Here is a 27,413-nt window from a genome sequence, read left to right on the forward strand (position 1 = left end):
TGCAAAGCTTTGGTGATCAGTGCTAGGACCTGCCGACGCTAACAATGGAGTGTGGCGTGTGGGCTGAGGCCCTCAATGTCATTGTGACCAAACAATGCTGCGGGGGTGTCATAAGCGAGCTGTGGCCAGAGGCAGAAGGGCTGGCTCAGGGGATCGGCTGGAGTCAACACCAGCAGCAAGACCGCTACACCCTTCAGCACGCTGGACAGCGACAGCCGAGACCTCCAGTCATGGTGAAACAGATCTGAATTACACTCCTTCAATTGTGACAGAACTCTAACTCGGTGAAAGGGAATCCTTTGCTTTGACCTCGGGAGCAGTAGGACAGTCCCTGAAGAATCATGCGGTTTGGGAATTTGTCAGCGTTTGATCAGTAAACCAGCGGGAGTTTCAGCCTCTCGCTCCCGACATGTTTTCAGACAATCTGTAGCTCGGCGGGGGACACTCAGAACCGAAACATGGAAACGTTAGTGGAATCTACCGAGTTTGTAACGAACACTCTCCAAATTTCCCATCACAGTCCCACACAATCCCGCCAGTGGCAAAACATCGTCAATGTGATCAGTAAGCGACAGGACCGCCTGACCGATATCGATGGCGTCCCAAAGCGGAGGTTCACCATCAAGAATGAGTACATCGAGGACATTAACCAGCAGATCCAATCCAAGCTCACCGGCAGAGCCAGGAGCTCCATCTTCCCGGCACTACAACCGACAGCAGCCGTCAGCGAGAATCTATCTGACATCTTCGTGTCTCCTGGATATACCTACCGGGGAGTCTTACTGCCCACAATAAACCAAACATTCAAATCCACTGAGTTGGAGAAGCTGTACCAGCGCTACTTCGCCCGGCAGAGACGTATCTCCCTTATGATGATGAACATCATAGACTGTTTCACCAAGTTTAACATTTTGATGGTGTTTTTCTTTTCTACACCTGAACTGATTCAGCCCTTACTGAGTGGGGTGACTGGCCTATTCATTCTGTTTTCTTCCATCTTGTGTTTTCTGGTGCAAGCCGGCAAAGATGCCGTATCGCACAACTACCTGCAATATCTCGGCCTTGCTACATGGTTCTACCAGTCTACACAGTCTCTCCTGAGCTGGGGCATGGGCTTGGAAACCAATGAGACCTGGTTCATTCTATTCATTGTATTCGGCACTTATACCATGCTGCCTATTCCGCTCCTCTGGGGTATCCTTGCAGGCTCCGTCACCTCAATAGTTCACTTGCTAATTGAAGGATTTCGGTATTCCAGAGGGACCATTCTTCTACATCAGGTACTTCTCAATTGCTATCTTTTTCCCCAATTCTCCTGAACTGCTTACTATTATACGTTTATATTAATTAAAGAGCTATTTTAATCCGGAATATAAGCGGGGTAGGATCTAGCATAATCGTGTTTTCCTCTACCAAATCTCTCCGCAACTTCTTTTGATCCAAGGAACAATGTTCACATCCTTTTGAATATACTTGATAATTAATATACCTCAGCCCTGAACCGTTTGGTAAGTCTTCACTGCAGCCTATCAAGGCTCTTCCTCCTTCAGAACTGGATGTAATAGTCTGGTTAGTGAATAACCAAAGTTTTATCAAGATTCAGTATACGTTCGCTGCTTTTGCATTCAGTGACTCCACTTCATCCCAAGCTCAGGAAAGTTTGCTAACTGCATTCTTAATACATTCCATTATCTTTGAATTCTTAGATCACTGCTATCCTTAAGTACTCTCTAGAAGTGTTTTATTATGTTTATTTTGCCTCTCCCAATACCTTCTCTCTCACACATCTATGCATTAAATTATATCTGCTTTCCTTTATTGGTCAGAGTATTGAGTACAGGAGTTGGGAGGTCATGTTGTGGCTGTACAGGACATTGGTTAGGCCACTGTTGGAATATTGCATGCAATTTTGGTCTCCTTCCTATCGGAAAGATGTTGTGAAACTTGAAAGGGTTCAGAAAAGATTTACAAGGCTGTTGCCAGGGTTGGAGGATTTGAGCTATAGGGAGAGGCTGAACAGGCTGGGGCTGTTTTCCCTGGAGCATCAGAGGCTGAGGGGTGACCTTATAGAGGTTTACAAAATTATGAGGGGCATGGATAGGATAAATAGACAAAGTCTTTTCCCTGGGGTCGGGAAGTCCAGAACTAGAGGGTATAGGTTTAGGGTGAGAGGGGAAAGGTATAAAAGAGACCTAAGGGGCAACTTTTTCATGCAGAGGGTGGTACGTGTATGGAATGAGCTGCCAGAGGAAGTGGTGGAGGCTGGTACAGTTGCAAGATTTAAGAGGCATTTGGATGGGCATATGAATAGGAAGGATTTGGAGGGATATGGATCGGGTGCTGACAGGTGGTACTAGATTGGGTTGTAGTATCTGGTCGGCATGGATGGGTTGTACCGAAGGTTCTGTTTCTATGCTGTACATCTCTATGACTCTATGTCTTCCCATTCATAGACTCTACACTGTTTGCTGTTCTCTGAATTTGTAATGAGCTACTTCCAGTAATGGTAATCATGAAACTATCATCAGTGGTTCTAAAATCCATCTGGTTTACCAAAGTCCCTTAAAAAAAGAAATCCAATATCCTTACTTAGTCTGGCTTCCATTTTTCTTCATACCAACAGCAATGCCCTCTTAATTGTCCTTAGAAATCACCTAGCAAACCACTGGTTATATGTACAAAACTGCTACTGAAAAGTCAATAAGGAGTGTAACTAGACTAACCTGACACCAACCTCGGTGGTGGAAATGTCAATGGTTAACCCAGGCTTGTTGAACCAGAAAATTCTAATTCCTAATGGATCAAACATTAATGAGTATTGTGTGCAATTCTAGTTGCCACATTATTGGAAGGATGTGGAGGCTTTGGAGAAGGTGCAAATGAGGTTTACAAGGATTTTGCCTGGATTAGAGTGAATCAGCTATAAGGAGAGGTTGGATTGCTTTGGCTCCAATGACGAAGGCTAATGGAAGTACGTAAAATTATTAGAGGTATTGAAAGGGTGGATAGTCAGGTTTTTTTTCTTAGGGTGTAAATATCAAATACTAGGTTGAAGATGAAAGGGGGATGTTAAGAGGAGATGTGTGAGGCACAATTTTATATAGAGGGTGGTAGGTGCCTGGAATGTGCCAGCCATGGGATGTGGTAGAATTAGATACATAGAACATTTACTCAGAAAACACATGAACAGGCAGGGCATAGAGGGATACATGGGCCAAGTGCAAGCAGATGGGATTAGTTTGTAATGGCATCATGGTCCGCACAGACATAGTGGGTTAAAGGGCCTGTTCCTGTGTTATACTGTTCCCTGTTCTGTGTTCTAATGTCTTGTGGCTTGTGTGAAAATTTGGCAAGGCTGATGAAAGGATTTTGCCCAAAATGTAGATGTTACTGCTCCTCGGATGCTGCCTGAACAGATGTGCTTTTCTAGCACCTCTAATCCAGAATCTGGTTCCCAGCATCTGCAGTCATTGTTTTTATCTTGAAAATTTGGCAAGCCATTCCATAGATTCATTAAGCAACAGCCTGACATAGTCATACTCACCAAATCAATCATACTGTACAGATCACCTAGATTCATTTATCACCTTTCAGGTCCTGTTCCATTGGCACAAAACTGTACATCTGAGAGAGAGTTGTCCATGAAGTCATCAATATTGACTTCAGACCTCAAGCACCCTCACCGCATCTGGTAACACATAAGCAAGAAAACTTGCTGCTGGCTACCTACTATCTTCCCCTCAGCCGATGAGCTATGACTGACAGAGCTCACCAATCCCAAAGGGCATAATTAGGAATGTTGCAGATGGTGAAGGAAACAATAAGAAGAAAAGCAGACTTGATCTGATGCTCACAAACCTACCAACCACAGAAAGAACAGTTCACAAATGTATTGGTAGGAGTGACCACGACATAGAATTTGTAAATATGAAATTCCGCCTCACATTGAGCATACCTTCCATCATTTCTGTGTCACGACCATCATTCTAGACATATAGATTTAGGATAGCTCGACCACCTCATGACTGGGGGCAATAATGAAGCACTGTGGGATGTAATGGATTGCATTGAACCACTCTCTGAAACCTTATGGCTGAGCATATCCCTCACTCTACAATTTACCACAGATTAATGAAGAGGGGCAGCATCAGGTGTACCTAAATACTAGGTGTTAATCTGATTAACCTACAACACAGAGCATGTCAAACTACATTAGCAGCAAGTAATAGACAGAGCTAAGTGACTCCACCACCAACAGATCAGATAAAGCTCGGCAGTCCTGCCACTTTGAGTCATGAAACATGATGTTCAATTAAACAATTCACTGGAGAAGGTGGTTTCACAAATATCTCCATCCTCAACCATGGGTGAGCCTAGCACACCAGTGCAAAAGATAAAGTTGAAGCATTTCAAACAATCTTCAGCCAGGTGCACCGAGTGGATAGTCCATCATGACCTCCTACTGAGATCCCCAGCATCTTTAAAGAATTTGTTTCACTCAACATGATATCAAGATGGGTGGAAGGCACTAGATATTACAAAGGCACTGGGCCTTTGCAAACGTCTGTCAGTGGTACTCCAGATATGGAGGTGCTGGTGTTGGACTGGGGTGGACACGTCGTAAGTCACATGACACCAAGTTATAGACCAACAGGTTTATTTGAAATCACAAGATGTCAGAGCACTGCTCCTTTGTCAGGGGAAATGAAGAAAAGCATACAGGCACAGGATTTACACGCAGAGAGATAAAAAAAATCATACAAGTGTTGTGAGTGGAGTGTCAACAGACTGAGTATTAAGTCTCTGCAGTGATCAAAAGTGTCAGACAGTGTGAGTAAAGTGTCAACAGCTGAATAGCAAGTGAAGGGATGACCTACAGTCCAATTCACTGAGGCAGAGAGATAATTACAAAAAAAAAAGATGGTGCTGAGACAAACCAAACTGCTGAAATAATATGATATTATAATATGGTAATATGATAGGTAGAGGAGTCACATGCCAAGGGTGTAATCAAAGTAACAAGTCATCCAAAACTGTACAAACTACTTAAGGTTGAGAGATCATCACACGTTATCAAAGTTATTATGTCAAAATAAGACAGTAAGCAAGATTTTACAAATATAGAACAATATGATGGGGTTACATGTAGTGAAACATGAGCCAAGATCACGGTTCAGGCCATCTTCATAGGTATAGAACTTGGCTATCAGTTTCTTATCAGCGATTCTGCATTGTTGTGCATCTTGAAGGCACCTTGGGAGACACTTGCCGAAGATCAGAAGCTAAATGTCCCTGACTGGGAAGGAACATTCTTTGTCCTGAGTAGACAACATTGGTGAGTCATATGATTACCTGCTTGTACTGTGGTGGATGTGTTCATAGTATCCATGTTGATGAGCTGGCATTTCTTGCAAAGGTTGTGTTGTGTGGTGTTGTGTTCGTTGTTGTCCTGAAGGCTGGGTAGTTTGCTGCAAACAATGGTCTGTTTAAGATTTGGGGATTATTTGAAGGTGAGAAGTAGTGGCGTACGGATGATCTCAGCAAGATGTTTGCCAACAATAATGACGTATTGAAGGCTGCAAAGAACATGGTGCAGTTTCTCTGCTCTAGGGACATATTGGGGGATGCAGGGTGGTACTCAGTCAGGTCTTGTATCTATCAATTGAGGAGGATGAGGACAGGTAGATGGTACAAACTGGTTGGTCAATGGGAGGAATTGATCAACCAGCTCGTACCCTCTACCTGTCTTAACCTATTCCCACTTCCCCCCTCTGCCCCCACCACCCCCTTTATCTGCAGCTCCCACTACACCCATCCCCAGTCCTGAAATATTGACTTCTCCAAAGTCTGGGAGAAGATTTGTAGCTCGGGTGCACGTCGTTGTGGTTCTGTTCGCCGAGCTGGGAATTTGTGTTGCAGACGCTTCGTCCCCTGTCTAGGTGACATCCTCAGTGCTTGGGAGCCTCCTGTGAAGCGCTTCTGTGATCTTTCCTCCGGCATTTGTAGTGGTTTGAATCTGCCGCTTCCGGTTGTCAGTTCCAGCTGTCTGCTGCAGTGGCCGGTATATTGGGTCCAGGTCGATGTGTTTGTTGATTGAATCTGTGGATGAGTGCCATGCTTCTAGGAATTCCCTGCCTGTTCTCTGTTTGGCTTGTCCTATAATAGTAGTGTTGTCCCAGTCGAATTCATGTTGCTTGTCATCTGCGTGTGTGGCTACTAAAGATGGCTGGTCGTGTCATTTCGTGGCTAGTTGGTGTTCATGGATGCGGATCGTTAGCTATCTCTCTGTTTGTCCTATGTAGTGTTTTGTGCAGTCCTTGCATGGGATTTTGTACATTACATTGGTGTTGCTCATGCTGGGTATCGGGTCCTTCGTTCTGGTGAGTTGTTGTCTGAGAGTGGCTGTTGGTTTGTGTGCTGTTATGAGTCCTAGTGGTCGCAGCAGTCTGGCTGTCAGTTCAGAAATGCTCCTGATGTATGGTAGTATGGCTAGTCCTTTGGGTTGCGGCATGTCCTCGTTCCGTTGTCTTTCCCTTAGGCATCTGTTGATGAAATTGCATGGGTATCCCTTTTTGGTGCAAATACAACCCATACTCTGGGTCAGATATGTAGATGATACCTTTGTAATCATTAAAAACACAGAAATGGAGAACACACACCGGATCATCAACGCCACACTCACAGGAATCCGATTCACGAGAGAGGAAGAAAAGGACAACCAGCTCCCATTCCTGGACGTGATGGTACAGAGAACACCGAACGGAGAATTCAGCACGAAGGTATACAGGAAAGCCACACACACAGACCAACTCCTGAACTATGAAAGCAACCACCCCAACACACACAAACAAAGTTGCATCAAGACACTGTTCAAAGGGCCACAACACACTGCTGTACAGCAGAACTGCAAAAAGAGGAAGAAGAACACTTATATAATGTATTCACCAAAAACGGATACCCATGCAATTTCATCAACAGATGCCTAAGGGAAAGACAACGGAACGAGGACATGCCGCAACCCAAAGGACTAGCCACACTACCATACATCAGGAGCATTTCTGAACTGACAGCCAGACTGCTGCGACCACTAGGACTCATAACAGCACACAAACCAACAGCCACTCTCAGACAACAACTCACCAGGACGAAGGACCCGATACCCAGCATGAGCAAAACCAATGTAGTGCACAAAATCCCATGCAAGGACTGCACAAAACACTACATAGGACAAACAGGAAGACAGCTAACGATCCGTATCCATAAACACCAACTAGCCATGAAACGACATGACCAGCTATCCTTAGTAGCCACACACACAGATGACAAGCAACATGAATTCGACTGGGACAACACTACTATTATAGGACAAGTCAAACAGAGAACAGGCAGGGAATTCCTAGAGGCATGGCACTCATCCACAGACTCAATCAATCAGCACATCGCCCTGGACCCAATATACCGACCACTGCAGCGGACAGCTGGAACTGACAACCGGAAACAGCAGATTCAAACCACTACACATGCTGCAGGAAACATCACAGAAACGCTTCACAGGAGGCTTCCGAGCACTGAGGATGTCACCTAGACAGGGGACGAAATGTCTGCAACACAAATTCCCAGCTCGGCGAACAGAACCACAACAATATTGACTTCTCCACCTCCTGATGCTGCCTGGCTTGTTGTGTTCTTCCAGTCTCCTGCCTGTCTGCTTTGGATTCCAGCATTTTCAGGTTTCTTTTGTTTCTTAAAATTAAGACAGCATTTGACTGAATGTGGTATCAAGGAGCTCTAAACTTGAATCAATGGAAGGCAGGACAAAACACTTCTAGGAGTCACATGTGATATCAAGGAAGATAGGTGTAGCTAGACTCTTAGAGTCAGCCTAGATTAGAGTGGTGCTGGAAAAGCACAGCAGTTCAGGCAGCATCCGAGGAGCAGGAAAATTGACGTTTCGGGCAAAATGTCCTTCATCAGGAATACATGATGAAGGGCTTTTTGCCTGAAACGTCACTTTTACTGCTCCTCGGATATTGCCTGAACCGCTGTGCTTTTCCAGCACCACTCTAATCTAGACTTTGGTTTCCAGCACTTGCAGTCACTGTTTTTACCTCTTAGAGTCAGCCTTTACAGTATGGGAGGAGGCACTTCAGCTCATTGGACCAATGCCCGTCACCAAATGTCCATCTGAGCCCCATTTTTCAGCATTTGACTTCTGGGCTTATAAATTTTTGGCCTGTTTAGTTTCAATGTATAAAGGTTTTAAATGTCTTGAACCTGCCCCTACTACCCTTTTAGGTGACAAAAGCTATAAGCAGTAAGTACTCCATCAATGGTCTAACTGACATAATTTACAGATTTATCATAACCTCTTTGATCTTGCATTCAATACTTTGACCAATAAAGGCTGGTTTCTGGAGGTCAATCATCTCAATCCCAGCTATTTCAGCAATAGTTCATCAAGTTGCCACATAGAATACTGCTAAGTAAGATATTAGTGACGAGGTACTGGCGTGGATAGAGGTTTGGCTGACTGGCAGAAGGCAGAGATTAGGGTTAAAGAGATCTTTTGCATGATGTCAACTGTTGACTTGTGGACTACCACGGAGATCTGTATTGGGACCACAACTATTCATGTCATACATTAATAATCTGGACAAAGCAACTGAGGGCATTGTTGGAGGGGCCGATAAGTGGAGGGGCAGGGAGCATTGAGGAGGCAAGAAGGCTTCATAAGGATTTGGGCTGGCTGACATTTATTAATGCCGGAGGAAAGATCACAGAAGCGCTTCACAGGAGGCTCCCAAGCACTGAGGATGTCACCTAGACAGGGGGCGAAACGTCTGCAACACAAATTCCCAGCTCGGCGAACAGAACCACAACAACGAGCATCTGAGCTACAAATCTCCTTACAAACTTTGAGCCCATCTAACCAACACTATTCCATTCTCATCCATATGTGTATCCAATGACCATTTAAATGCCCTTAAAATTGGCGAGTCTACTACTGTTGCAGGCAATGCATTCCATGCCCCTACTACTCTCTGAGTAAAGAAACTACCTATGACAGCTGCACTATATCTATCACCCCTCAATTTAAGGCTACGTACTCTCGTGCTAGCCATTGCTATCTGAGGAAAAGGGCTCTTACTGTCTACCCTCTGTAACTGTCAGGTTATCTTATATGTCTCAATGAAGTCACCTCTCAACCTTCTTCTCTCTAACAAAAACAGCCTCAAGTCCCTCAGCCTTTCCTCGTAAGACTTTCCATCCATACCAGGCAACATCCCAGTAAATCTCCTCTGAACCCTTTCCAAAGCTTCCACATCCTTCCTATAATGCAGCGACCAGAACTGTATGCATCAATCCAAGTTGCAGCCTCACTAGAGTTTTGTACAGCTGCAGCTACAGATGATCTCATGATTCTGAAACTCAATCTCTCCACCAATAAAAGCTGACACACCATATGCCTTCTTAACAACTCTATCAAGCTGGGTGGCAACTTTCAAAATTCGATGGACCTTGGCACCAAGAGCCCTCTGCTCACCTACACTACCAAGAACCTTACCGTTAGCCCAAAACTCTGTACTCCTGTTACTCCTTCCAAAGTGAATCACCTCACACTGTTTTGCATTAAACTCCATTTGCCACCTCTCAGCCCGGCACTGCAGCTTGTCTATGCCCCTCTGTAACCTACAATATTCTTCTGCACTATGCACAACTCTACCGACCTTAATGTCATCCACAAATTTACTAACCCATCCTTCTATGCCCTCATCTAGGTCATTTATAAAAATGACAAACAGCAGTGGATCCAAAACAGATCTTTGTGGTACACCACGAGTAAATGACCTCCAGAATAAATATTTCCCATCAACTACCACCCTCTGTCTTCTTTCAGCGAGCCAATTTCTGATCCAAACACTAAATCACCCTCAATCCCATGCCTCCATATTTTGTGCAATAGCCTACCATGGGGAACCTTATCAAACCCCTTACTGAAATCCATATACACCACATCAACTGCTTTAACCTCATCCACTTGTTTTGGTCATGTTCTCAAAGAACTCAATAAAGTCTTTGAGGCACAACCTACCCTTCACGTTGACTATGCCTAATCAACTTATTCCTTTCCAGATGATTATAAATTGTATCTCTTTCACCCTTTTTAACACTTCACCCACAACTGAAGTAAGGCTCATTGGTCTATAATTATAACTCTACTCCCCTTCTCGAACAAGGGAACAACATTTGCTGTCCTCCAGTCTTCTGGCACTATACCTGGAGACAATAATGACATAAAGATCAAAGCCAAAGGCTCAGTAATCTCTTCCCTAACTTTCCAATGAATCCTAGGATAAATCCCATCTGGCCCAGAGGACTTATATATTTTTACACTTTCCAAAATTGCCAACAGCTCCTCCTTGTGAGCCTCAGTCCCATCTGTATTTCAGTATTCTCCTCAACAACATTATTTTTTTCTCATGTGAATATTGATGAAAAGTATTCATTAAGCACTTCCCCTATCTCCTCTGACTCCACGTACAACTTTCCACTACCATCCTTGATTGGTGCTAATCTTACCCTCGTCATTCTTTTATTCCTGATATACCTATAGAAAGCCTTAGGGCTTTTGTTGATCCTATCTGCCAATGACTTCTCAAGTCCCCTCCTGGCTCTTCTTAACTCTTATTAGGTCTTTCCTGCTAATTTGTAACTCTCAAGCACCCTAAGTGAGCCACAACATCTCATCATAACGTAAGCCTTCTTCCTCTTGACAAGAGATTAAACTTCCTTAGTAAAGCACGGCTCCCACGCTCAACAACTTCCTCCTTGCCTGACCGGTACATACTTAGCGAGGATTTGCAGTAGCTGTTCTTTGAATAAGCTCTGCATTTCAATTGTGCCCATCCCCTGCAGTTTTCTTCCCCATCTTAAGCATCCTACATCCTGCCAATTTGCATCGTAATTGCCTTTCCCCCAGCTATAAGTCTTGCCCTGTGGTATATACCTATCCCTTTCCATCACTAAAGTAAACCTAACCAAATTGTTGTCACTATCATCAAAGTGCTCACTTACCTCCAAATCTAACACCTGGCCGGGTTCATTCCCCAGTACCAAATCCAATGTGGCCTTGCCCCTTGTTGGCCTTTCTACATACTGTCAAAAAACCATCCTCCACAAATTAGACAAAAACTGATCCATCTAAAGTACTCAAACTATAGTATTCACAGTCAATATTTGAAAAGTTAAAGCCCCCATGACAACTACCCTGTTACTCTCACTCCTATCGAGGATCAACTTTGCTATCCTATCCTCTATATCTCTTGAACTATTTGGAGGCCTGTAGAAAACTCCCAACAGGGTGACCTCTCCTTTCCTGTTTCTAACCTTAGTCCATACTACCTCAATAGACATGTCCTCAAAAGTCCTTTCTGCAACTGTATTACTGTCCTTGACTAACAATGCCACACCTCCCCCTCTTTTACCATCTTCTCTGTTCTTACTGAAACATCTATACCCCGGAACCTGCAATAACCATTCCTGTCCCTGCTTTACCCATGTCTCTGAAATGGCCACAACATCAAAATCCCAGGTACCAACCCATGCTGCAAGTTCACCCACCTTATTCTGGATGCTTCTGGTGTTGAAATAGACACACTTCTAACCAATTTCTTGCTTGCCGGTACCTTATTGCGCCCGTGAAATCTTATTTCTGACCTCTTTACACTCAAACTCCCATATACGTAAACTACAATTCGGGTTCCCATCCTCCTGCTGAATTAGTTTAAACCCACCTGAGGAGAATTAGCAGATTTCCTCCTCAAGATATTGGTGAAGCAGACTTGATGGGCTGAATAGCCTCATTCTCCTGCCTTTTCTTATGGTCTTATAGTCTAAGGTAGAGTCCCCGGCTAATTGTTTTTTACTAACTGATGAATTTGGGCATTACTGACTGGGCTTGCATTTATTTATCATTCCTAATTTCCCACACGGCAGTTCGAAGTCAACCATATGACTGTAGGTCTGAGCTCTCATGTAAATCTGACCAGGAAAGGCTGGCAGATTTCTTATAATGAACACTTGTGAACCAGATGACTTTTTACAAGGATTGATCATCACGACCTGGTTGCCATTCGGCTAGCTTCATTCATTCAAGATTTTCATTAAATTCAAAGTTCATCATCTGAATGGTGAGATTTGAGCTCAATTCCCTTGAACCATTAGCCTCGGGCTTTTGATTTCTAGTGATGTGCCATCCCTTACAAAGTTGCCAGAAAATGTTGCAAGTCTTAGTATTTTGAGAATTTTGGAATTCAGTAAAGATGAGCCAAATAAATGATAAGGGGAGAGTAAAATATGAATGTAAAAATACCAAGAAACATAAAAATGAATTGTAAAATACTCTGTTGCTGTGTTAAAACATAAAGAATAGCAAAGCAAAATATGTGTCCATTACATTTATATCAGGAGACAGAGAAATGGCTGAGAAACTAAGTAAGTACTCTGTGTTTGTCTTCATACAGGAAGACACAAGAAGCCTCACTGAAATGTTTAAGATACAAGGGTCTCGTGACAGTGTGGAATGGAAAGAATTAGTATTAGTCAAAAAAAGTAGTATTGTGGAAATTAATGGGACTAAAATATAACAAATCTAGGAAATCCAAAGACTTCCCCCAGAGCACTGAAGGAGCTGGTCACAGAGACACTGGATGCATTAGTGATCACAGATTCAGTCAGACAGATGAATGACTGTCGGGACAGATGAGAAGGTAGCTCAGCAATGTCCTGTGGCTATTCCTGCTCAAACATGGATCAAGTTTTGGGTGCTGTTGAGGACGATAATCTCTCAGAGGAAAATAGAAGTTGCAGCCAGATCTCGGGCACCAAGAATAAATCTTAAGCAGAGTTTGTTGAGATTCAAAAGAGTAATTGTTACAAGGGACTCTCCCATCAGGGGCACAGACAGGAGATTCTGCGGGCGTGAGCATGAATTCAGGATAGCATATTGCCTCCCTGATGCTACAGTCCAGGACGTCTCAAAACAATTGCAGCAGTTTGTAAAAGGGGAGAGTGAGAAGCTGGGAGTTGTTGGTCACATTGTTAAAAGCGACATAGTTATGGAAAGAGTTGAGGATTTGCAGAGTGAACATCGGAAAAGTTATGTAGAAGATTAAAAAGTAGAATCTGTAAAAGGTAGTGATCTCTTGATTACTCCCAGTGCATTTGCTAGTGAGAGTAGGAATGATAACATACGGCAGATAAATCAGTGGCTGAGGAGGGGGTGCAGTGGTCAAGGATTCAGATTGTTGGATCATTGGAATCTCTTCTGGATTCACCTGAACTGGAAGGGAACTAATCCTCTGGTGGGGAGATTTACGAGCGCTATTTGGGAGCCTTTAAATTAGTAGGGGTGGGGTTGCTGTGATGTGATGGATCCTAAGTGGTAATGAGAATGGGAAGACAGGTGAGGTGGTCCTGAATTAAAAATGAGCAAGTTAATTAGAAAAGGCAGGCAACAGCAAGTCAGCTAAATGCAGGCAAATGGGATTAGTTTAGTTTGGAAAATGTGATTGGCATTGATGAGTTGGACTGAAGGATCTGCTTCCATGCTTTATGACTCTATGACTGTATCTTTAAAAATTCTACCTGTTTTGCAATAGAAGGCTGCAAATGTAACCCTACTATTTAAGAAAGGAGGGAGAGAGAAAAACACAAGGAATTGTAGACCCGTTGTAAAGCTAGACATTACAGACACTGAAGATCTGAAATGAAAACAGTATGTGCTGTAGATATGCAGCAAGTTTGGCAATATCTCTGGATAAAAATCAGAGTTAGTCTTTTTAAATCTGATATGTCTTCTTCAGAACTGTTCTTCAGGAATATGGTGGTGAGATGATTGATGAACTAAGATCTAAAATCGTAGATTAGGCTCAAGGGGCTGAGTGGCCAAATCCTGCTCCTGTGATCTTCTGATCATCCTTGCATCCTTTCAAATAGGATCACCCCCAGACTGCCTGTAATTCATCCTGTCCAGCACAGCTCAGTGGGCTTCACTCTGTTCTGAGTCAGAAGATTGCAGTTTGCATATCACTTTGCTGGCTTGAGAACATGATCCAGTCTGTCTCTCTCATGTCAGGACATTGCATGGGTTAATGTGCTGGAAGAAACATTAAATTGTAGCTATTCATGCTCCTTAAGGCAGATGCTAATATGTTAAAAAGTTATTGAGAAATGAGCTGTGGAGGTGCCTTTAATAAAAACTTAAAGAACTGTGGATGCTGGAAATCAAAAGCAAAAACTGAAATTGCTGGAAAACTTAGCAGTTCTGGCAGGATTTGTGGAGAGAGATCAGGGTTAATGTTTAGGGTTCAATGACTCTTCCTCAGAACTGATATTTTTAGTGTCTGGCTAATAGTTATCCCAAAACCAGCATCATTGTGGCTAATTAAATGTTGATGTTTATGGGATATTCTTGTGTGTAAATTGGCTGCCATATTTCCACATTGCAATGGTTACAGAAGTACTTGACTGTATGTAAGGAACTTTGGAACATGTGTAAGTAGTGAAAAGCATTAGAGAAAAGCAACTCTTCCTTGTAACTATACTGTGAAATGTGCCATGTCATTGATCATTGGTCTTGCAGTTCATCCAGCACATGGCAGATACCTTGCCATCACCTCCACACTTTGTAATCAGAATGCTTTGTGTTGCTGTTACAGGTTTATGTCAAACTGCTGTTGCTGCTTTGTACGAACCTTGCCAGTCTTTTTATAAGCTACCTTTCTGTCCGGGCACAACGAATGGCATTCTTGGAGACCAGGAAAAACATTGAAGGCCGACTCCTGCTGGAGGATGAAAATGAAAGACAGGTAAAAGAAATGGGGAAGACTTATTGATTTCCACAGATTATGAGTTACTAAGTATGTTTTTTGCTGAGGATTTCCCTCAGTTCCATCCACCTATCCTCTGACCACATCCCCTAGTCCCACTACTCACAGCATCATCATATTATTCAGTCACTGTGCCCTTCAATCCTACTGACTCACCTTCTTACCATATCCCTCAGCATAGTACTGTACCCTTCAATCTCACTGACATATCCTCCTACTGAATCCCTCAGTACTGTTTGGTGACCTTCAATCCCACTGACTCACATCCTTACCATATCCCTCAGTACTGACCAGCCAACTTTATACAGTACCCCTCATTCCTAGCTGCTTACCTTTGAGTGGAATGTGCGGGTGGTGACATTCTCAGCTGCCCTTATTCTTCAAGGTGGTAGAGCCATAGACCTGGAAGATGCTACTGAAGGAGCATGAGTGAATTGCTGCACTGCATTTTGTAAGTACCACACACTGTTCTTTCTGGGGGTCTGCCTGTGATGGAGGATGTGAATGTTTAAGGTGGTAAATGTTTTGGCAGTTAGGTGGACTTCTTTGTCCTGGAAGGCATGGAGATAATACAACACAAAAGGAGGTTATTTCAACCTATCAAGTAAATGCTAGCTCTTTGCAGAATAGTCCAGTCTACCCAGGTAAGGTTCAAGGACTTAAACAGGAAAAAGATTTAAATTGTTGGGTCCAGGTTAGTTTTTGTTTCGGAGAGGGGTGATGTCGGCATTTTTAAGGAGAGAGAATCAAGACTTAAAGAGAGAACATCAGTCACAATATCAGCTAACAGGAGAGGATGCTGGGTATCCAGTAGTTCAATGGGAATAAAACTGGGAGAAAAGTAGGTACATCTCATGGATAAAGTGGGTTTAGAGAGGACATAGGGACAATGGGTCAGGGATTGGAGAAAGGGGCAAATTCAGGCTGAGGGTGGAAGGAGCTTAAATAGGGTGTCATCGGGTGTATTCGTTGAAGTGAGGGGCAAGGCAGAAGCAGTTGATTGGATTTTCTTGACCACAAAGTCCTGACACCTCACACTTAATGGAAGTTAGGCTAGGGTGGCAGATGGATTCCAAAGGCAGCTTATGACAGAGAAAAGATGCACTTCTTTTCCTTTGTGTTGACGAGCAGTACAAGCAGATCACAGGAAGCAAGGATGTACAGATCAAAAAGACCGAGACAGAGGCATACAGGTTACATTGCACAGGGCCATATCGACGTTAGCAAAATCAGCGTTATTTAAGGCTGGAGAGTCCATTCATCAGTCTAATAACGGCTGGGAAGAAGCTGCTCCTGAACTCACTGGTGCATGTGTTCAGGCTTCTGTATCTTCTGCCTGATGGAAGAGGTTGTAGGAGATCATTACTGGGATGAGATGGGTTTTTGATGATGGTTGGCAGCCTTTCCACAGCAGCGAGCCGTATAAATGGAGTCCACGAATGGAAGGTCGTCTTCTGTGATGGTCTGTGCCAGTGAGAAACTTCTGTAGTTTCTTATGATCCTGAGCAGAGCAGTTCCCATAGCAGGCACCTGGACAGTATGCTCTCAATGGTACATCTGTAGAAGTTGATGAGGGTCCTTCTGAACATGCCAAATTTCCCTAACTGCTCAATGAAGAAGAGGCGTTGTTGGTTCCTCTAGACTGTCACGTCTACATGGGGGAAATGTAAACAAGACCGAGGCTAATCCCCTAGGATATGGGTTCAAATCCCAAAAAATGGGAGCTGGTGAAATTTAACTTCAGCCATTACATCTCGATTACAAAGCTAGCCTCAGTGATGGTGACCATAATAACTATGTTCTGTGTGGGGTTGGGCGGGAGTGTCAGTTCAGTTTCATGGAAAATGATAAGGTATTTCTCCTTCTATCAAATAGATATTTAGTTTTTGGAACTGTTAAAGGGGATTGTCTCTCCGAGAAAAATGGAAGGGCCAATCAGTTATTGAACACTTGGAATGATTTTTATGTTAGGCAATGTTTGATAAGATTTAATAGAATTATTGTTATAGGGGACTCTTCTATCAGGGACACAGACAAGAGATTCTGTGGCAGTGAGTGTAAATTTAGGATGGTTTGCTGCTTTGCTGGTGCTAGGATTAAGGACGTTTCTAAACATTTCAAGCATATTGTTAAAAGTGAGATTGCCAGAACATGTTGTACACGTTGGTAAGAATGACATTTTTAAGGAAAAGATTAAAGCAGTACAGTGTGAATTGAAGACATTAGGTAGAGGATTAAAAAAAACCTTGAAAGTAGTAATTTCTGGTTTGCTCCCAATGCCAACCTCAAAAAAGGAAAGGAACAAAAAGTTAAAGAGTTAAACCAATGGCTGAAGAGCTGGTGTATTGTTCAGGGATTCAGGTTTTTAGACAATTGGAAGGTCTTTTGTGAAAGAAACAACCTGTTCAAAAGGATGGGTCTAATCTAAACTGGAAAGGGATCACTATCTTAGCAGGGAAATTTGTTCAGCCTATAAAAGGAGACTTTATAGTGTTTGAGAGGGCGAGTGGAGGAATCCTCAGTAGCGGTGTAAATGGAAGGATCGATGGGTAAGGTTGTGAATGTGACAGCATGTCAATTAGAAAAGAAAGACAAGAGAGAGTCAGAGTATATAGTAACTTTGAAGAACTAAATTGCATTTATTTCACTACAAGTGGTATCAGAGTTAAGGCTGATAAACTCAGGTCATGTTTAAGAACATGGGATTAGAACATCAACTATTACAGAAACTTGGCCGAGAGATGGACAAGACTGCTAGCTTAATGTTCCGGGTTTTATATGCTTTAGGAAGCATAGAAAAAGAGACAAGAAAGGAGGGCGTTAGTGTTTTTGATTAAGGGATATATAACTGCTGTAACTAGGAAAGATAGTTCTGAAAAATCATCCAGTGAAAATATATTGGAAGATATTTCAAATCAGAAAGGAAAAATCACTTTGTTGGATTGTACCTTAGGGTCCCCCAATAGTAAGAGAGAAATTAAGAAAGAAACATGTAGGGAGATCTCAGATATATGTAATAATGGAAATTTTAATTTTCCTAACATTGACCAGAGCTACCATTGTGTTAAAGGTTTGGATGGTGAAGAATTTGTCAAATGTGCTCAAGAAATTTTCTTTATCAATATGTGGACCTTCCTACTAGAGAAGGAGCAAAACTAGACCTTCTTTTAGACAATACGGTAGGGCAGGATTTAGATTAGAATGGTCATGGAAAAGCATAGCAGGTCAGGCAGCATCCGAGGAGCAGGACAGTCGACGTTTCGGGCAAAAGCCCTTCATCAGGAATAGAGGCAGGGAGCCTCCGGGGTGGAGAGATAAACAGGAGGGGGGCAGGGCAGGTGACTGAAATAAAAATGGGGGAACACTTTGGGTCTAGTGATCATAATTCTATTAATTTCAAACTGGTTGGGGAAAAGGATAAGTCTTTCATAAATGTTAAAGTTTTTAATTTAATTAAGGCAAATTTTAATGTTGTGAGACAAGAACTTTCAAAAGTTGATTGGAATAGATTGTTCACAGGTAAAAGAATGCCTGACAAGTGGGAGGAGATCAAGAGTTTGATGATGAGAGTTCAGAGGTATTTTGTTTCCATTAGAGTGAAGGGTAAGGCTGGTATGATTAAGGAACAATGGATGAATAAAGATATTGAGGTTCTAGTCAAGAATAAAAGAGAATCTTACTTTAGATATAGACAATATGGTTCAATTGAACCTCTTCATCAGTATAAAAAGTGTAGGGCCATTCTTAAGGAAGAAATCCAGAAGGCAAAGAGGAATATGAGAGAGCATTTGCAGAAAAGGTTAAGGATAATCCAAAGAGATTCTACAAATACATTAAGAGCAAAAGAGTAACTGGAGACAGGGAAGGGCCTCTGAAAGATCAAGGAGGTCATCTTTGTGTTGAACCCCAGGAGACGGGAGAGATAATAAATGAATATTTCACATCAGTTTTTACTGTGGAGAAAGAAATTGAGTCTGCAGAATACAGAGAAATAAACTTTAATGTTTTAAAAACTGTTCACATTAGAAGATGTCTTAGACAATATAAACATAGAACATAGAACAATACAGCACAGAACAGGCCCTTCGGCCCACGATGTTGTGCCGAACATTTGTCCTAGCTTAAGCACCTATCCATGTACCTATCCAGTTGCCGCTTAAAGGTCACCAATTATTCTGACTCTGCTACTCCCACAGGCAGCGCATTCCATGCCCCACCACTCTCTGGGTAAAGAACCTACCCCTGACATCCCCCCTATACCTTCCACCCTTAAATTTATGTCCCCTTGTAACACTCTGTTGTACCCTGGGAAAAAAGTCTCTGACTGTCTATCTATTCTCCTGATCATCTTATAAACCTCTATCAAGTCACCCCTCATCCTTTGCTGTTCCAATGAGAAAAGGCCTAGCACTCTCAACCTATCCCCGTGCGACCTATTCTCCATTCCAGGCAACATCCTGGTAAATCTCCTCTGCACCCTCTCCAAAGCTTCCACATCTTTCCTAAAGTGAGGCAACTAGAACTGCACACAGTACTCCAAATGTGGCCTTACCAAGGTCCTGTACAGCTGCAACATCACCTCACGATTCTTGCATTCAATCCCACTGCTCATGAACGCTAATACACCATAGGCCTTCTTACAAGCTCTATCCACCTGAGTGGCAACTTTCAAAGAGCTATGAACATAGACCCCAAGATCCCTCTGCTCCTCCACCTTACTAAGAACCCTACCATTAACCCTGTATTCCACATTCTTATTTGTCCTTCCAAAATGGACAACTTCACACTTGACAGGGTTGATCTCCATCTGCCACTCCTCAGCCCAGCTCTGCATCATATCTAAGTCCCGTTGCAGCTGACAACAGCCCTCCTCACTATCCACAACTCCACCAATCTTCATATCGTCTGCAAATTTACTGACCCACTCTTCGACTCCCTGTTCCAAGTCATTAATAAAAATTACAAACAGCAGAGGACCCAGAACTGATCCCTGCAGAACTCCACTTGTAACTGGGCTCCAGACTGAATATTTACCATCCACCACCACTCTCTGACTTCGACCGGTTAGCCAGTTCTCTATCCAACTTGCCAAATGTCCCACTATCTCATGCCTCCTGACTTTCTGCATAAGCCTACCATGGGGAACCTTATCAAATGCCTTACTAAAATCCACGTACACTACATCCACTGCTCTACCCTCATCCACATGCTTGGTCACCTCCTCAAAGAATTCAATAAGACATGTAAGGCAAGACCTACCCCTCACAAATCCGTGCTGGCTGTCCCTAATCAAGCAGTGTCTTTCCAGATATTCATAAATCCCATCCCTCAGTACCCTTTCCATTACTTTGCCTACCACCAAAGTAAGACTAACTGGCCTGTAATTCCCGGGGTTATCCCTATTCCCTTTTTTGAACAGGGGCACAACATTTGCCACTCTCCAATCCCCTGGTACCACCCCCGTTGACAGTGAAGACGAAAAGATCATTGCCAACGTTACTGCAATTTCCTCTCTTGCTCCCCACATAATCCTAGGATATATCCCGTCAGGCCCGGGGGACTTGTCTATCCTCAAGTTTTTCAAAATGCCCAACACATCTTCCTTCCTAACAAGTATCTCCTGTGGCTTACCAGTCCATTTCATACTCTCCTCTTCAACAATACGGTCCCTCTCATTTGTAAATACTGAAGAAAAGTACTCATTCAAGACCTCTCCTATCTCTCCGACTCAATGCACAGTCTCCCACTACTGTCCTTGATCGGACCTACCCTCGTTCTTGTCATTCTCATGTTTCTCACAAAGTCCTTGAGGTTATCCTTGATCCTACCCACCAAAGATTTTTCATGCCCTCTCTTAGTTCTCCTAATCCCTTTCTTCAGCTCTCTCCTGGCTATCCTGTATCCCTCCAACGCTCTGTCTGAATCTTGTTTCCTCAACCTTATGTAAGCCTCCTTCTTCCTCCTTACAAGACATTCAACCTCCCTCGTCAACCAAAGTTCCGTCACACGACCATCTCTCTCCTGCCTGACAGGTACATACATATCAAGGACACATCGTATCTGTTCCTTGAAAAAGTTCCACATTTCGACGACATCCTTCCCTAACAGCCTATGCTCCCAATTTATGCTCCTCAGATCCTGTCTTGCATTATCGTATTTACCCTTCCCCCAAATGTAAAACCTACCCTGTTGCACGCACCTATCTCTCTCCATAACCAAGGTGAAAGTCACAGAATTGTGGTCACCATCACCAAAATGCTCACCCACTAACAAGCCCATCACTTGTCCCGGTTCGTTACCAAGTACCAAATCCAATATGGCCTCCCCTCTGGTCGGACAATCTAAATACTGAGTTAGAAAAGCTTCCTGGACACACTGCACAAACACCGCCCCTTCCAATAAAGGTGGATAAATCTCCACGACCTGATCTGATGTATCCCAGATTGTCGTGGGAAGTAAGGGAGGAAATTATGAGACCTTTGCAAAAATGTTTGCATCATCTATAACCACAGGTAAAGTGCCTGATGACTGGAGGGTGACTAATGTTGTACCTTCATTTAAGAAAGGTTTTAAGGATAAACCAGGGAACTCTTGACTTGTGAGTCTGACTTCGGTGGGTAAATTGTTGGAGGTGGTTATAAACAATAGGATGCATGGACATTTAGAGATGAAAAAATTGATTAGGGATAGTCAGCATGGTTTTGTGTGAGGAAAATAATGTCTCACAAACTTGATTGAGCAGAAGTTACCAAAAAGGTTGATGGTAGCAGAGCAGTAGATATTATTTGGACCTCAATAAAGCCTTTGACAAGGTTCCGTGTGGTAGACTACTTAGTAAAGTTACATTTCATTGGGTTCAGGATGAGCTTGCCAATTGTTTCACAGCAGGAGACAGAGCGTAATGGCGGAGGGTTGCTTTTCAGACTGGAGACCTGTGACCAGCAGTGTTCCACAGGGATTGGTTCTGGATCCTTTTTTGTTTATCGTTTATATAAATCATTTGGATGAGAATACAGAAGGTATGGTTAGTAAATTTGTGGATTCCACCAAAATTGATGGCATAGTAGAGAGTGAAGAAGATTTCTAAGTTTACAAAGGAATCTTAATCAACTGGGTTAATGGGCTGAAAACTGACGGAGGGAGTTCAATCTGGATAACTGCAAGGTATTGCATTTTGGTACAACAAACAAGGGTAGAGCTTATACAATGAACGGTAGAACAGAGGGACCTTGGGGTGCAGGTATATAATTCTTTAACATTTGTGTCACATACAGACAGAATAGTTCAGAAGGCATCTGGCATGCTTGCCTTCAACTGATCAGTCCTTGGAGTATAGGAGTTGGAATGTTATGTTGAGATTGTACAGGACATTGGTGAGGCTGCTTCTGGAATACTGTGTCCAGTTCTGGTTGCCTAGTTATAGGAAGGATATTATCATGTGCAGATGAACAGACAGATCTCAGTGTCCAGGTGCATAAATCCCTGCAAGTTGTCACCCAGGTTGATAGAGTTGCTCAGAAGGTCACCGCATTATAGGAAGGATGTGGAAGCTTTGGAAAGGGCTCGGAGGAGATTTACTAGGGTGTTGTCATGTATGTAAGAAAGGTCTTACGAGAAAAAGCTGAGGGAACTAAGGCTGTTTTGTTGGAGAGTAGAAGGTTGAGAGGTAACTTAATTGAGACGTATAAGCTAATCAGAGGGTTAGATAGGGTGGACAGTGAGAGCCTTTTTTCTTGGATGGTGAAGGCTAACATGAGGAGACATTGCTTTAAATTGAGGGGTGATAGATTTAGGACAGATATCAGGGGAAATTTCTTTACTCAGAGAGTAGTAGGGGTGTGGAACGGCCTGCCTGCAACAGTAGTAGACTCGCCAACATTAAGGGCATTTAAATGGGCATTGGACATACACGTGGATAATAATGGAATGGTGTAGGTTAGACCAAGACTCGCTCGGCGGACCAAGTAACGGCTGTCTGGTGGTGTTTTTGAAATCGCGGGGTAAGTCCAGTACGTGGTTTTTTTTCAAACAGCTAAAAGTTTTCAAGTTTTTTTTAAGCGCCTAGCGGACCCGGAAGCTGGTGCCGCGCTAGGTTACCTGGGTAGGGTTTTTTTCTTATATAAGCGCGCAGGCGAGGAACCTGAGGCACTACAGGGGTAGAGCCTCCCACCCGCCCTCCTCCTCTAACCTAATAATAAGACCCATTGTGGCAAGCAGGTAAGTGCTGCATTTTGCTTGTTTTTTTCTTTAGATTTAGTTTCAAAGCTTACTTTTTCGAGGGATGGCAGTGCAGGCAGTGCAATGTTCCTCTTGCAACATGTATGAGGTGAGGGAAGCCATTAGCGTCCCTGCTGATTACACTTGCAAGAAGTGCACCCATCTCCAGCTCCTCCAAGACCGTGTTAGGGAACTGGAGCTGGAGTTGGATGAACTGCGGATCATTCGGGAGGCAGAGGTGGTCATAGATCAGAGTTTTAGGGAAGTAGTTACACCGAAAGTTATAGAGAGATGGGTGACAGTGAGGGGGAGTGGGAGGAACCAGCCAGTGCAGGGACCCCCTGCGGTCATTCCCCTCAAGAACAAGTATACCGCTTTGGATACTTGTAGGGGGGATGGCTTATCAGGGGTAAGCAACGAGGTTCAGGCCTCTGGCACGGAGCCTGTCCCTGTTGCTCAGAAGGGAAGGGTGGAGAAAGTTAGAGCGATAGTTCTTGGGGACTCAATAGTGAGGGGTACAGATAGGCGGTTTTGTGGGGGCGACAGAGACTCACGATTGGTATGTTGCCTCCCAGGTGCAAGGGTACGTGATGTCTCTGATCGTGTTTTCCGGGTCCTTAAGGGGGAGGGGGAGCAGCCCCAGATCGTGGTCCACGTTGGCACCAACGACATAGGTAGGAAGAGGGATGAGGATGTCAGGCAGGCTTTCAGGGAGCTAGGTTGAAAGCTCAGAGCTAGAACAAACAGAGTTGTTGTCTCTGGTTTGTTACACATGCCACGTGATAGAGAGTCGAGGAATAGGGAGTGAGAGCAGTTAAATGCGTGGCTACAGGGATGGTGCAGGAGGGAGGGATTCCGGTTTCTGGACAACTGGGGTTCTTTCTGGGGAAGGTGGGACCTCTATAAACAGGATGGTCTACACCTGAACCTGAGGAGCACCAGTATCCTTGGGGGGAGGTTTGCTAGTGCTCTTTGGGAGGGTTTAAACTAACTCTGCAGGGGCATGGGAACCTGGACGGTAGCTTCAGGGTACAGGACCTTGAGTGTAGGGAGGTTAGGAACAAGGCATCGATTTCGAAGGAGGGTGCCTGTAAACAGAAAGGTGGCTTGAAGTGTGTATACTTCAATGCCAGAAGTATAAGAAATAAGGTAGGTGAACTTGCAGCGTGGGTTTGTACCTGGGACTTCGATGTTGTGGCCATTACAGAGACGTGGGTAGAACAGGGGCAGGAATGGCTGTTGCAGGTTCCAGGGTTTAAATGTTTTAGTAGGGTCAGACATGGGGGTAAAAGAGGGGGAGGTGTGGCATTGCTTGTCAAGGATAGCATTACAGCGGTGGAAAGGACGATGGAGGAAGACTTGCCATATGAGGTAGTTTGGGCTGAGGTTAGAAATAGGAAAGGTGAGGTCACCCTGTTAGGTGTTTTCTACAGGCCTCCCAATAGTCCGAGAGAAGTAGAGGATAGTATTGCGAGGATGATTCAGGAGAAGAGTGAAAGTAGCAGGGTGGTTGTTATGGGGGACTTTAACTTCCCAGATATTGACTGGGAAATCTATAGCTCGAGTTCTTTAGATGGGTTGGTGTTTGTCCAATGTGTGCAGGAGGGTTTCCTGACACAATATGTAGACAGGCCAACAAGAGATGAGGCTATACTGGATTTGGTTCTAGGTAATGAACCAGGCCAGGTGTTAGACTTGGAGGTAGGTGAGCACTTCGGCGACAGTGACCACAACTCGGTGACTTTTACTTTAGTGATGGAGAGGGATAAGTGTGCACTGCAGGGCAAGAGCTATAGCTGGGGGCAGGGAAATTATGATGCGGTGATGCATGACTTAGGATGCGTGGATTGGAAAAATAGGCTTCAGGAGAAGAATACTAATGATATGTGGAGATTGTTCAAGGAACACCTATTGAGTGTCCTTGATAAGTATGTACCTGTCAGGCAGGGAGTAAAGGGTCTTGTGAGGGAGCCGTGGTTTAATAGGGAATTGGAATCCCTTGTGAAAGGGAAGAGGGCGGCCTATGTAAGGATGAGGCGTGAAGGTTCAGTTGGGGCGATTGAGAGTTATAAGGTAGCCAGGAAGGATCTGAAGAGAGAGCTAAGAGCAGCGAGAAGGGGACATGAAAAGTCCTTAGTTGGTAGGATTAGGGAAAACCCAAAGGCTTTCTATAGGTATGTCAGGAATAAAAGGATGACTAGGGTAGGTATCGGTCCAGTCAAGGATAGTAGTGGGATGTTGTGCGTGGAGGCGGAGGAGATTGGTGAGACACTAAATCAATACTTTTCATCAGTATTCATTCAGGAACGGGACTCTGTTGCTAGTGTGAATATTGAGTCACAAGTGATTAGAATGGATGGCCTTGAAGTATGTAGGGAGGAGGTTTTGGGAATACTGGAAAGGATGAAAATAGATAAGTCCCCTGGGCCTGATGGCATTTACCCTAGGATCCTCTGGGAAGCTAGGGAGGAGATAGCAGAGCCATTGGCCTTGATTTTTATGTCGTCATTGTCTACGGGAATAGTGCCAGAAGACTGGAGGATAGCGAATGTGGTCCCCTTGTTCAAGAAGGGGAGTAGGGACATCCCGAGTAACTATAGGCCAGTGAGTCTCACTTCTGTTGTGGGCAAAGTCTTAGAGAGAATTGTAAGGGATAAGATTTATGAACATCTGGATAGGAATAATGTGATCAAGGATAGCCAGCATGGTTTTGTGAAGGGCAGGTCGTGCCTCACAAACCTTATTGAGTTCTTTGAGAAGGTGACTAAGGAGGTGGATGAGGGTAAAGCAGTAGATGTGGTGTATATGGATTTTAGCAAGGCGTTCGATAAGGTACCCCATGGTAGGCTAATGCAAAAACTACGGAGGTATGGCATTGAGGGTGCATTAGAGGTTTGGATTAGGAATTGGCTGGCTGGAAGGAGACAGAGGGTAGTAGTTGATGGACTAGGTTCATCTTGGAGTGCAGTTACTAGCGGTGTACCACAGGGATCTGTTTTGGGACCGTTGCTGTTTGTCATCTTTATAAATGATCTAGAGGAGGGGCTTGAAAGCTGGGTGAGCAAGTTTGCGGATGACACAAAGGTCGGTGGAGTTGTGGACAGTGAAGAAGGATGTGGCAGGTTACAGCGGGATATAGATAGGTTGCAGAGCTGGGCAGAAAGGTGGCAGATGGAATTCAATGTAGCTAAGTGTGAAGTCATTCACTTTGGTAGGAGTAACAAGAAGATGGATTACTGGGCTAATGGTAGGCTACTTGGTAGTGTGGATGAGCAGAGGGATCTTGGTGTCCATGTACACAGATCTCTGAAAGTTGCCACCCAGGTAAATAGTGCTGTGAGGAAGGCATATGGTGTACTGGGCTTTATTGGTAGAGGAATTGAGTTCCGGAGTCCTGAGGTCATGTTGCAGTTGTATAAGACTCTGGTGCGGCCTCATCTGGAGTATTGTGTGCAGTTTTGGTCGCCATACTATAGGAAGGATGTGGAGGCATTGGAACGAGTGCAGAGGAGGTTTACCAGGGTGTTGCCTGGCATGGTAGGAAGATCGTATGAGGAAAGGCTGAGGCACTTGGGCCTGTTCTCATTGGAGAAAAGAAGGTTTAGGGGAGATTTGATAGAGGTGTATAAGATGATTAGGGGTTTAGATAGGGTAGACACTGAGAACCTTTTACCGCAAATGGAGTCAGCTGTTACTAGGGGACACAGCTTTAAATTAAGGGGTGGTAGGTATAGGACAGATGTTAGGGGTAGATTCTTTACTCAGCGGGTTGTGAGTTCATGGAATGCCCTGCCAGTAGCAGTGGTGGACTCTCCCTCTTTATGGTCATTTAAGCGGGCATTGGATAGACATATGGAAGTTATTGGGCTAGTGTAGGTTAGGTAGGATTTGGTCGGTGCAACATCGAGGGCTGAAGGGCCTGTACTGCGCTGTATTTTTCTATGTTCTATGTTCTATGTTCTATAGATGGGCATCAGATTATGTTCACAGGTCAGCTTAACCTGAAGGGCTGAGGGCCTGTACTGCGCTGTAATGTTCTATGTTCTATGTAAGCTGCACAGGATTCAGAAGAGATTTCCCAGGATGTTTCTGGGTATGGGAGGCTTGAGTTATAAAGAAAGAGTGATAGGCTGGGACCTTTATCAACCTTTTTTACTGGAGTATCGGAGGTTGAGAGGTGACCTGATAGAAGTTTGTAAAATAATGAGAGGTATGGATAGGGTTAACGGTAATTGTCTTCTCTCTAAAGTAGGGAAATTCAAGACTAGGTGGCACATTTTTAAGGTGAGAGGAGAGAGATTTTTA

The 27,413-nt window shown here is 43.8% G+C and overlaps 1 protein-coding gene across 1 annotated transcript in view; it reads left to right on the top strand.

Annotated features, from left to right (window-relative positions):
* The first annotated feature begins 44 nt into the window (after positions 1–44).
* The window catches only part of LOC132819266 (adenylate cyclase type 8-like), a 183,633-nt gene continuing 156,264 nt past the window's right edge, over positions 45–27,413 (top strand). The window contains exons 1-3 of the mRNA XM_060830693.1: positions 45–233; positions 420–1,280; positions 14,721–14,870. Coding sequence (XP_060686676.1) covers positions 45–233; positions 420–1,280; positions 14,721–14,870 — 1,200 coding nt within the window. The remainder of the gene's footprint in view (positions 234–419; positions 1,281–14,720; positions 14,871–27,413) is intronic.

The sequence above is a fragment of the Hemiscyllium ocellatum genome, chromosome 10 (assembly GCF_020745735.1).
Source record: "Hemiscyllium ocellatum isolate sHemOce1 chromosome 10, sHemOce1.pat.X.cur, whole genome shotgun sequence".
NCBI lineage: Eukaryota > Metazoa > Chordata > Chondrichthyes > Orectolobiformes > Hemiscylliidae > Hemiscyllium > Hemiscyllium ocellatum.